Source organism: Myotis yumanensis, unplaced genomic scaffold (assembly GCF_028538775.1).
Source record: "Myotis yumanensis isolate MYYU_CA2020_CCGP unplaced genomic scaffold, mMyoYum1.0.hap1 SCAF_3, whole genome shotgun sequence".
NCBI lineage: Eukaryota > Metazoa > Chordata > Mammalia > Chiroptera > Vespertilionidae > Myotis > Myotis yumanensis.
In genome coordinates, this window is record NW_027223754.1 from 197,465,182 (window position 1) to 197,477,969 (window position 12,788).

General features: G+C 42.7%; 1 protein-coding gene across 5 annotated transcripts in view; it reads left to right on the forward strand.

Annotated features, from left to right (window-relative positions):
• The first annotated feature begins 126 nt into the window (after positions 1 to 126).
• The window catches only part of APAF1 (apoptotic peptidase activating factor 1), a 75,026-nt gene continuing 62,364 nt past the window's right edge, over positions 127 to 12,788 (forward strand). For all 5 annotated transcript variants that reach the window (XR_011470854.1, XR_011470855.1, XM_070410879.1 and 2 more), the window contains exons 1-5: positions 127 to 276; positions 4,090 to 4,268; positions 4,540 to 4,729; positions 5,386 to 5,583; positions 11,752 to 11,935. Coding sequence is in view for 3 of the 5 variants with exons in the window: in XM_070410879.1 (XP_070266980.1) it covers positions 4,131 to 4,268; positions 4,540 to 4,729; positions 5,386 to 5,583; positions 11,752 to 11,935 (710 nt within the window). In the remaining 2 variants the exon portion in view is untranslated. The remainder of the gene's footprint in view (positions 277 to 4,089; positions 4,269 to 4,539; positions 4,730 to 5,385; positions 5,584 to 11,751; positions 11,936 to 12,788) is intronic.

Consider the following 12,788-nt stretch of genomic DNA (forward strand, 5'->3'; position numbering starts at 1 on the left):
CCGCGTCTGAGCCACGCCCCTAAGCCACGCTCCCCGCCGTGGCGGGGCGCAGGGCGCTTCCTTGTGCGTGCGCGGGCTAAAGCCGGAGCGGGAGCGCGCACGGCGGCGGCCGCCCGCCTTGGGGCTTGGAGTGTGTTTATTTGCATGCGCGGGCGCGCGCCGTCCGGCTGGGCGGGTCCCGCGGATTTTGACTGCTCCGCGCTCCTACGGCAAAGAGGCGGCTTCAAGTGGACGCGGATGCCTTATTCCTGGACCGAAGGGGTGAGGGAGCCGAAGGTGAGGCAGCAGTCTGGGCCGATAGCGCCCCGCGAGGACTTGAAGTAGCCACGACAGCGTCCAGAGTGGCCCTGGGCTCCCCGGGTGCAGCTGCCGTCCGGGGGAAGGAGCGACAGTGGCCCTCCTTTCTTTGTGTCTGGGGTGGGGTCCACCGGCGGGGCGGGCCTCGGGCCGGGCCTCACCTCGCGCCCCGGGACAACAGTGTTGGCTGCCTGGGGAGGTGGCGCCTACATCTCCGCCCGTCGGAGGTCCCCGGAGGTGTTCGGCGCCCCCCAGAGGTGTTCGGCGCCCCGGACTGCGGAAGCCCAGGTGAGGCACCTGGCAGACCCGGACTAGTCCGGGCCGCGCTCCGAGTCCTGCTTTCCCTTTCGGAAACCCCCGTTACCGGACCACCCCCCGCCCCCACACACCAAATTTGGTTTCCAAGTCTGTCGCCGAAGAGCTCCTCTTCCCAATAAGATCTTGGTGGGAAGATTTGGATAAGTTTGCGCCTCGATTTTCCCCCCAAGCCGGGTCTTTGGAGGCTCAGTGCCGATTTCCAGGACGCAGAATTCTGGGACAAGGTAGTTTCTCTACCAGGAAGAGAAATTATCTAAAGAGGAAGTAGTCAGCTATTAACAGGTTTCCTGGATGAAATTGCCCTCCTTTAGAAAGAATAAGGGATTTTACATCTATGAAGACTTTTGACTTTTCATTTTGGTGTGGCTACAAAAGATGGGGCGCTGAGAATTTACTCAGGATATTTCACTTTGTGCACTTTAAATTTTACGTATTTTTAATAAGTCTAGGTAATTAGGAATTAGTTGGAAATTAGTTTCAGATTGTCAGAATGTCTTCTTGCTAGGCAATTGGACATGATTTTAAAAATTCATTTTTGTTTTGTCAAATCGAGTTTTATTGCTTACAGTTAAGGGATGTTTTACGTTTAATTGAGATCATAAAAACGTTATTAACATTTAAAAAATCTGATAGCTGTGATTCTAATCATAACTTTTTCTTTAGCAGTTTCGTTCCAGGCCTGGGCATTTTATGAAACTTGACAAGCATAGGCAAATGCTCTACTTTCCTATATTTACAAGTGCCACACTTGGTGGCCCTTTAAAAACATATAGTCACTAGAGGCCCGATGCACGAAATTCGTGCTAGAGTAGGCCTTTATTCCCCCGCTGCCGGCACCTGCTTCCCTTGCAGAGGGAGGCCCATCCACCCGCTGCAGCCTGCAAGTTGGTGGCCTGGGCCTCCCTCTGCGGACGATCACGGAGTGATGGCCAGGCCAACCAATCGCATCGCACCCGCCTTGGCTGGCCTGGCGCCAGTGGGTGTCATAGCGTGGTCCCGGATGGTCATCCGGATGGATGGTGGTCCAGATGGTCGTTCTGCTGTTTGGTCGATTTGCATATTATGCTTTTATTATATAGGATAGGATAATTGAAGCTTACTGGTTAGTGCTCCTGTTACTTGTGTTTATCCCTGTTTTTGCTCTTAGACATAACATTCTAATTATCTATTTTTAATTCCCACTAGATTGTGAACTTCATCAGGGATATGATTTAATCTTTTCTGTAAATGCAGGGCTTGGCACAAGGAGAGGCTCAAATGTTTATTGAATGAATAAACGAATATACACATTTAGACACTCACTGTAATACATTGGATGGAGTTCTGTTACTGTTCTAAAACTTGCATACATTCTAATCTGGGTTTTATAACCATGGAAAAGTTTGCATTATATTTGAAATAAAGTTGGTAGAAACTTAAGAGTATAATACTGTAAATAATATGACTCTTTCTTTGTGGTCTCTTAATCTAAGAAATGACATCAGAGTGTATTTCCTGTTGCTTGGTCATACTTAGCAGCTCAGCAGAAATATTAGTGGAGTGAGCATATGAGAACTGTGTTTATCATTGAAGACAGAGCTGACATACACCTTGTGTGAGAACTATTACACAATACCAGCAACGTTCTAATTAGTCTTATGTTGAATAAAGAAAACAAAAAGGTTTATTTTATTTTAAAATATATTTTTATTGATTTCAGAGAGGAAGTGGGAGAGAAACATCAATGATGGGAGAGAATCATTGGTTGGCTGCCTCCTGCATGCCCCCCCACTGGGGATCGAGCCCACAACCCAGTCATGTGCCCTTGACCGGAATCGAACCTGGGACCCTTCAGTCCATAGGCCGATGCTCTATCCATTGAGCCAAACCAGCCAGGGCTATTTAAAAATGTTTTGTTTTTGCCCTAGCTGGTTTGGCTCAGTGGATAGAGTATCGGCCTGTGGACTGAAGGGTCCCGGGTTCGATTCCGGTCAAGGGCACATGACTGGGTTGTGTGCTCTATCCCCAGTGGGGGCCGTGCAGGAGGCAGCAACCAATGATTCTCTCCCATCATTGATGTTTCTCTCGCTCCCTTTCCTTCCTCTCTGAAATCAATAAAAAAAGTTTTTTAAACATGAGGACTTCAGTATGATTATTGTTTATAAAATTTTAATTTAAAAAGGAAGTTTTTTTTATTGTAAAAGTGATAATGTGTATTGAAAAAAAATTAAGACAATACAGAGCAGTACAAAAGAAAGACAGGGCAGAGGGAGAGGAGAGGGGGAAACCCCAGAGTCTTGCTACTTGGAAGTAACCCAAACATTTTGTTGAACAAACTTTGAAACATCTCCCTATATATTTACATGATACATATTTTGTGCTGTATATGGGATCATATTTCTAATTTTTTAAATCAGCAATGTGTCATTAGCATCTTTCCATGTCAGTTTATGGAGATGTGTTTTATTTTAAATGGGTATATAATACTAGAGGCCTGGTGCATGAAAATTCATGCACGGGAGGGGGAGTCCCTCAGCCTGGCCTGCCCCCTCTCACAGTCTGGGAGCCCTCAGGGGCGGGAGGTGACTAGTCAATCAGGGGAAGGTGACGCCCCATCACACCTCTGCTGCTGCCACTGCCGGCAGCACAAGCCTGGGCCGGCCCTGGTTACCTGAGCCTTGGGCGGCCCTGGGCAGCTAGGCAGCTGCCATCTGAGGCTTGCCTGCACTTCGGGCATCGGCTGGGCAGTCGCCATTCGAGGCTTGCCTGTGCCTCGGGCCAGACCTGGGCGGCTAGGGGGCTGAAAGGGCTGGGGGATTCTGGAGAAAGGCGCCTTGCTGTGCACCTGCTGCCCTGGCAGGGCTGAGGGGACTGGGCACTGCCATCTTGTGGCTGTGGGCGCTGCCATCTTTGAGGGTGTGACAGTCAATTAGCATACTCCTTTCTTATTGGCTGTGGGTGCTGCCATCTTTGAGGGCGGGGCAGTCAATTAGCATATTCTCCTTTTTTGCTGTGGGCACCGCCATCTTTGTGACGGAGGATCAATTAGCATATTCCCTCTTTATTAGATTATTAGATAGGATTCTATCTTATATACATACCCTAATTTTTAAAATCCATATTCAGATTGGTTGGCATTTTGGTTGTTTTCATCTTTTCTTTCTCAGCTGAGCACTCTCTGTTAACTCTTTTTGTGGATATTTTTGTGTACATATATGAATGTCTCCTTGGGATAAATTCCTAGAAGTGACATTTCTGGGTTAAAGAGAATGCTTACTTTAAACAGTTTTGTATCCTAGATTGCCTTCCAGAAAAGTTGCATCCATTTTGTACTCACCTCAAGTAATGTATAAGAATATTCATTTTCTCACACGTTTGAAAGCATTGGATTTTGTCCATTTAAAAAAATCTTCACAAAAAATAAAATCTTATTTTTTTAAAATATCTTGACTACCAGTGAGGTTACACATCTTTCATATATTTATTGCCCTACAGCTCATGGTTAACAGCTCAGAGAAAGAAAAATTTGAGGGAGAATGGATGCAAAAGCTCGAAATTGTTTGCTTCAACATAGAGAAGCCCTGGAAAAGGACATCAAAACACCCTACATAATGGATCACATGATTAGTGATGGAGTTTTAACACCATCGGAGGAAGAAAAAGTAAAAAATGAGGTAAAGTCCTTTTAGGCAGTCTATGCTTTCTTTAAAATTAGAACTTATATGCATAATCCATGAACACATAGAATAGTGCGGTGAAGGCCTAGGGGGAGGAGGGGGTAGGGTGGAAGGGGTCAGTAGGAAAAAAGGGGGACATTCAGCAATAAAGATAAATTTTAAAAAATTAAAAAATTTTTTAGAATTTATTTCAGAACTTGCACTGTTCTCCACTGATTTGTTGCAAACATATTCTTTATAGTACACTAAACTGTTACTTTTTTTTTAGCCCACTCAACAGCATCGAGCAGCTATGCTAATTAAAATGATACTTAAAAAAGATAATGGTTCCTACATATCATTCTACAATGCTTTACTACATGAAGGATATAAAGATCTTGCTGTCCTTCTCCACAGTGGTCTTCCTGTCATCTCTTCTTCCAATGGCAAAGATTCAGTTGGTGGAATAACTTCTTATGGTTTGTATGCATAACACTTGCACCTTCTATCACATTGCTAGCACAGTGGCTACATTGCTGCAATTTTATCTTATTGTAGATGGAATCTGCTGAAGAGACTAATCAGTTCACTGAAAAATGTGAAAAAATTGTTTTCCAACCTAAATATTTTTATTTGCATCTATATTAACTCACATTTTCTTTTTGCTCAGTGAGCTACCTACTGCTCTGAGGTAAGAATAGATATATCCTAATTTTTAGAGACAGTAAGATAATTTATAGGCCTTTATTTAAGTTCTTCTCCAGTTCTGTGTTTATCAAGTTCATGCATAGGAAAGAATAAGACTTATTAGGAATCTAAGTTGTTGAAAGGAATTCCATATGCGTCCCTTTACACACTCCTTCCCAGTCTAATCTGAGAGAGATTGTAGAGTCAGAGAGAAATAGGGTAAGGGCAGATATAGATGGAGATTTCCAGTGTCTATAGTCATCTTGAAAGGTATATGTTTGCTTTTGTTCTGAGTTTTCTGAGAAATCAGAAAGTTGAAGTTAATATGCTAGCCACATTTTCTTCTCTTGGAAATTCTGAAGCTAAGGCTTTGTACTCTGGTTGTTATGATATTACTTGAGTAGTCATTTCGAAGTTCTGTTCACGCTTTCTTTGTTTTGGATTTCAGTAAGAACAGTCCTGTGTGAAGGAGGAGTACCACAGAGGCCAGTTGTTTTTGTTACTAGGAAGAAGCTGGTGAATGCAATTCAACAGAAGCTCTTCAAACTGCATGGTGAACCGGGATGGGTCACTGTATATGGAATGGCAGGTTGTGGGAAGACTGTATTAGCTGCAGAAGCTGTTCGTGATCATGACCTCTTAGAAAGTAAGTTTTGATTACCATGTGTTGCTGGCCAAGCAGATATTCTTTAGGCATCGTATTAGTTTCCTGTTGCTGCTGTAACAAATTACCAAAACTTTGGTGGCTTAAAATGAAACAAATTTATTATCTTTACAGTTCTGGGGGTCAGAAGTCCAAAATAAGTTTCACTGGGCTAAAATCAAGGTGACAGCAGGACTGAGTTCCTTCTGAGGATCTAGGGAGAATTCTTTTAAAATATATCTATTTTTTAAAAATATTTTTATTGATACCAGAGAGGAAGGGAGAGGGACAGAGAGAGAGAGAGAAACATGAATGATGAGAGAGAATCATTGATCGGCTCTCTCCTAAACGCCCCCTACCTGAGATCAAGCCCACAACCCCGGCATGTGCCCTTGACCAGAATTGAACCCAGAACCCTTAGGTCCACAGGCCAACGCTCTATCCACTGAGCCAAACCGGCTAGGGCTAAGGAGAATTCTTTTCCTTGGATTTTCCAGCATCTAGAGGTGACCTGCTTTCTTGACTCATGGCCCCTTCCTCCATTTTCAAAGCTGGCAGTGCCCAGCATTTTCATATCTTTCTCTTTCTCTCTGATCTTTGCTTCTGTCATCGTATCTGTTTCCTGACTCTGACCTTCTTGCCTACCCCTTATCAGGGCCCTTGTGACTCCATCATCACAAGGGTAATCTTGGGATAATCTCATCTCAAAATCCTTTTGCCGTGGTAGATAACTTTTGCAAATTCTGTGGAATGGGATGTGGACATCTTTGAGGGGACATTATTCTGCCTACCATAGTTATGGTTACATTGGGAATATATTTTCGACCTAGCCTGTCACAATGAGGCTTGGCTAGCCAGGCCAGTAAATTCATGTATTATCAGATGGCACTTATCACTGGAATGAAGCTAGTTCCCTTGTATCTTACCAATGAAGGGACTGTAGAGTTGAAAAAGGATCTTGAAAGATTATATCCCTGCTTTTCAGGCAGTAGTAGACTTACTGATAAAGCTTCCTATTTAAGTGTCTATTTTGGCAGAGTGCTGTAGTGCAAGAGATTCTTGGAAACTCAGTTCCATTAATGCCTGTCCCAGTAGGTGATTCTCCCATGAATTTGCATCCTGTGTTAAACTACTAATTCTATTTCTATAATTTTATCAGTTGCTTATCTTTAAAAATAAAAATCTTTAGTAACTTGTCTATTTATGTAAGCCTCAAGAAGAAGAAAAATTGGGAGTTGACTAGGTTTCTGGGAGTTGATAGGTTTTTGTAGGGGGATTTTATAGATACATTCGGTATCTGGTGACTGACTTTTCTTGCTTTAGGTATTCCGTAAATGTTTGAGAGCCTTCTGTGGTGCCAGCCACTGCTATGGGTACTGGGAATCCAGAAAGAAGGCACAGTTTGTTTATCTAATAAGGATTCACTCACGTTCTAGTAGGGGAGATAAACATGTAAACAAGTTATGATATTTGTGATAAACTGACCAGTAGAAACAAGTATAAGGTACAAAGTTAGAACGAAGGACAGATGCATTATGTCTATAGGGAAAGAGGATAGGCTTCCTGAATGAGATGGCATTTTAGCTAGAGTTTGGAGGAAGATTAGAAGTTTGTCAGACAGACAGGTAGGGATGGGAGACTAGGGAAGGTGGGAAGTATATTGGGTAGTTACTGGAGTGGGGAAGGGCAAACTGTACAGAAGAGGGTTTTAGGACATTTGGCTGGTGTACTCCTGACTTTAATGAGTCTGATAGGTTCTCAGGGTATTGTCAGGAATAGTTATACAGCTCCCTCATTGGTTGCCTCTATTCATTAGTGAGTTCTAGGAGAAGTAAAGTACAGTTCCTGACTTCTGGTTGTTAGTAACTTTTTTATTTTTAATGCGTAATTAGTCATTAAAATCCTTTATGATGAGATGACAGAATGAATGGAATAAATATTAAACCTCTAAGAGATTTGGAAAAGTGAAGGCTAGGGCACACCTGTTGTATACATGTGGCTTTATTTATACTTCAAGCCTTTGTCAGCAGTGTTGGTCTTACTCTTGTTGAAAGAATGCCCAATTCCTACTTCTTTGTCATTATAAAGAAGTTTCCTGGGACTTAGCTCTATGTAAATCTTTATCTACCTATCTATCTATCTATCTATCTATCTTTCTTCTGCAAAATTGATCACCAAGTATAATATTTCAGGATGAAATCAGATTAAGTTTCTTTAGTGTGAAGAAATGGGTTTTTCTTTCAATATTATGATGAATTTCCTATAAGATATACATTTATAATGTGCTAATTTATAGGGTTAAAAGTGTACCCTCAACTTAGTTGAAATCACTCAATTATTGGAGTGAATTTTCAATTTTAGCAGTTAAAATTGACTAACAACTTGTGGTATTAATTGTCCAGGAATCATATTGTATAAATTGTGCTGTTGGAATAGATTTTAAATATTTTGTTTTAGGAAAATGTTAGCGACAGTTGCAATTTTCCCGTGTATAGTGAGCTTAATTCATATTCCTCATATGCTCTTGTGAGAGTTCAAGTACAGAGGATTGAATTAATCGTATTTTTTAGTTCACAGTCTTTTTAAAAAAATATATATTTTTATTGTCTTCAGAGAGGAAGGGAGAGGGAGAGAGAGAGAGAGAGAGAGAGAGAAACATTAATGAGGGGAGAGTATCATTAATAGGCTGCCTTCTGCATGCTCCCCGCTGGGGATTGAGCCTGCAACCCTGGCATATGCCCTGACGGGAAATTGAACAGTGACCTACTGGTTCATAGGTGGACGCTCAACCTTTGAGCTGTGCTGGCTGGGTTAGTTCATAGTCTTTATCATATTAGGTCTGTAGTTTCTTGTTGTGTGTATTTCCTTTTAAGAATTTTTCATTCTCATTTCCCTTCCCCACTTCTAAGGGAAAACACACTCCTCCTATGTGTCGCCTCTACACAACTACAACACTACTTAATTTCTGACACCATAGGTGAGTTTTCCACACAGCCAGCAATTCTTCAGCACCAGCTGGGTATCCTATGATTTAAATTCCATTCTGACACTGTCTATCTGGAGATAGCGTCCGATTCCATTGGTTAAAGGTTCAGACTCTCTCCCCGCTATCCCGCCTTTAGATGCCAATCACAATTCCAGATTGTTACATATGCTTCTGACCAGGGGTTCCCTCTCCTTGGGTTTGATTAATTTGCTAGAGCGGCTCACGGAACTCAGGGAAACATTTTACTCACTGGATCACTGGGTTACTTATTATAAAAGGATATAACTCAGGAACAGCCAGTTGGAAGAGATGCAAAAGGACAAAATATGTGGGAAGGGTGTGGAGCTTCCGTGTGCTATTCTCCCTCCACCTCCTTGTGTCCACAAGGCAGAAACTTTCTGAACCTCACCCTATTGGGCTTTTATGAAGGCTTCATTACATAGCCATGCTTGATTAAATCACTGGTTATTGGGGATTGAACTCATTCTCCAGCCTCTCTCCCCCTGAGTTTTTAAAGAATGGAAGCTTTTTCCAGAGGCTGCCTACCTATTTGCTTCTGTCCTTCCAAAAGTTCCTTGATGCTATTATATTATTAATTGCTACCAGGATAAACCTTGTGTGGAAAGTAGGATGGGGCTAATTTTCTCTGAATAAAGGCATTTTTTCTCTGAGTGAATTATAGAAATCATACAAGGCTAAATTGCTCCCTCTTGTGCCCATAATCAAGATGTTTAGGTTCTTTCTGAAATGTGGAATTAATGCTTCAATATTTGTCATTTTGTGATGGTAGGAGTTTTTCAGATCAGTAGGTCATTTGATCTATATTTTTAAAGCTAGTAGTGTTTTATTTTTTTCTTACATATTTTTATAATGCCCTCATTTATTAGCTTTAAATTTAGGAGAGAAAGACCTTTGGTGTAAGTAATAGGTAATTAAATTTAAATCTAAAGAGTTTATTAGCTAGCTATATCAAAGAAAGGGTACTTTCTCTGCCTTGTCTTTAATCCTGGGATGATTTTAAAAAATTTCTAAAAATAGAAAGCACAAATTAAAAAATAAAAGAACTGTAGGAGCAACAGGTAGTTTAAAACTTTGTTTTAGCCGAACCGGTTTGGCTCAGTGGATAGAGCATCGGCCTGCGGACTCAAGGGTCCCGGGTTCGATTCCGGTCAAGGGCATGTGCCTTGGTTGCGGGCACGTCCCCACTGGGGGGCGTGCAGGAGGCAGCTGATCGATGTTTCCAACTCTCTATCCCTCTCTCTTCTTCTCTGTAAAAAATCAATAAAATATATTTAAAAAAAAACAACAAAAAAACTTTGTTTTAAATATTGCAATAGTATATGCAAAGCCATGGACACAGACAATAGAGTGGTGAAGACCTGGGGGAGGGGGCGGGTGGAGGGGGGGAGGGGGTCAATGGAAAAACAACAAACAAACAAAGGGGACTTCTGTAATACTTTCAACAATAAAGATACATTAAAAATAACTATTACAGTAGTAATATTTTCATTTAAAAAGAAGATAAAAATTTTTTCACTTACCTTTCTCCCCTTTCTCCTAAATTCTTCACCAGCGATAGTCATGGTTAACAATTTACAGTAAATTCTTTCAAACTTTTTCCTGTGCATTTACAAACATATGCACTCACAGAACACAGCTACAACACTAGGTGGAGCCAGAAAGTGAAACAGAAATCAAGGATTTACTGCTTTGTAACTGTTGCCTTACTCTGAAGGAAGCATAAGAGAACTCAGGAAGCTTTTAGGAGTAAAGCTTAGGACTTGTCCAGCTTCTTCTAAGACAGTGGCACTGATCATCAAACCATGCTTCATGGAGCCATCTTTAACTCAGTTATCACAGAGTTCTTTGTCTCCTGGTCACTTGTTCTCTTTTAGATTCTCAGTACATTGCCAATTCTGACCTTGCCACTGGTATGATCTAAAGCTACTGTTCCCCATATTTTACATTTCTTTTCTATCTATGGGGAACTGATTAAGTATAGTCTATGAAGGATTAAGGTTTTTGACCCCTAGTGATATCCAAGTAAAAATATATACTTTAAGAAATGCTGTGCTTTAATTGACAATAATGATGATGATAACAGTTGACAGAACAGTAATAATAATGTCCACTCTTCTAGAGTGCTTACTAGTTCACAGCTTACTATGTGTAAGGTGCTCTCAGATCTATATCACTAAGAAAGTCTGTTACAGCCCTTTACAGTAAACATAGCAAATTCGCATATTTTATAGCATTAATTTCTCAGAGTAACTCTGAAATAAGTAGGGTAAGCAGTCTTATTTCAGTATAATGAATGAGACTAAGGTTAAGTGATTTGCCAAAGATTGCATAGCTAGTAAGCATTAGAGCCAGACTTGAACCTAACTTTTTACTTTAGGTCTCTATATGAGAACCGTAATGAGTGAGTTACCCATTTCTAGCCATCAGTGGTTCTCAATCAGAGGTGATTTTGCCCCCTCACCCCGCAACTGACATTTGGCAATGTTTGGAGACACTTTTGGTTGTCGTAACTAGGGAGGGGGAATGCTCCTAGCATCTACTGGATAGAACCCATGAGGCTGTTAAAAATCCTGCAGTGCACGGGACAGTCTTTCACAGCAATGAATTGTCTGGTCCAGAATGTTTCAAGGGCTTAGGTTGAGAAACTGCTGTACAGTGATGATTGATGGCATAGGAAAAAGATTGTGCAATTTTGTTTGGTAAGATTTTACTGATAAAAAGCAGATTTAGCCATAGCTGGTTTTGCTCAGTGGATAGAGCGTCAGCCTGTGGACTGAAGGGTTCCAGGTTCGATTCCAGTCAATGGCACATGCCCAGGTTGCAGGCTTGATCCCTAGTAGGGGGCGTGCAGGAGGCAGCTGATCAGTGATTCTCATCATTGATGTTTCTATCTCTCTCTCTCCCTCTCCTTTCCTCTGAAATAAAAAAGTATATATATAAAGCAGATTTACTTCAAACTTAAATTTCTCTGTATTTTCAACTTTTCTTAGATTCAGGCTATAAAGCTCAGTAATACCCTACAAGTAAAATTTATACTCTTAAGCAAAAGAAGTTGAAGATGTAATGCGATTGAAGATTGGAACAAATCTGCTGCTTATCAGTAAAATCTTTGAAAGAAGGACTCATGTCCAGAGGCCTAAGTTTATTCTTTTTTTCCTCACCAGGTTGCTTCCCAGGGGGTGTGCATTGGGTTTCAGTTGGGAAACAAGACAAATCTGGGCTTCTGATGAAACTGCAGAATCTTTGTACGCGGTTGGATCAGGATGAGAGTTTCTCCCAGAGGCTCCCACTTAATATTGAAGAGGCTAAAGACCGTCTCCGCATTCTGATGCTGCGCAAACACCCAAGGTACGGATGGTCAAATGTAGTTGGTGTATGAAGTTCCAATGAGACTTAACTACTGACATTTTGAGAGCATCATACCCTTTCCTCGCTGTTTGGTAGAGGATCTAAGAAAGAACCACTGCTTTCCTGCTCTTCTCTCTTGTGTTAAAAAAAAAAAAAATGGCTTTCACTGGCCTAAAACTGCTACTTTTCTCTTTGTCTCCTATATACCACATCATCTCTTATGTCCCACTAGAGGCCCGGTGCACAAAATTTGTGCAGGGGTGGGGTGTCCTCTCAGCCCAGCCTACACCCTCTCCAATCTGGGACCCCTTGGGGGATGTCTGACTGCTGGTTTAGGCCCGATCCCAGGGGCATCCCTCTCACAATCCTGGACCGCTGGCTCCTAATTGCTCACCTGCCTGCTTGCCTGGTTGCCCCTAACTGCCCCCCCCCCCCGGCCTGATCACCCCTCACTGCCTCTGTGTGCCGGCCTGGTCGCCCCTAACTGCCCCCCACTGCCGGCCAGGTTGCCCCCAACTGCCCCCTCCCTGCCGGCCTGGTTGCTCCTAACTGCCCCCCCTGCCAGCCTGGTCACCCCTTACTGCCCCCCCTGCTAGCCTGGTGACCCCCAACTGCCCCCCTCTGCCAGCCTGGTCGCCCCCAATTGCACCCCCCTCCCCGCTGGCCTGGTCGCCCCTCACGGCCCCCCCGCTGGCCTGGTTGCCCCCAACTGCCCCCCCATGCTGGCCTGGTTGCCCCTCACAGCCTGCTGTTCAGTTGTTTGGTCATTTCTCACTAACCCCCCTGCCGGCCTGGTTGCCCCATGCAGCCTGCTTGTTCAGTCGTTTGGTTGTCCCTCACTAACCCCCCTACT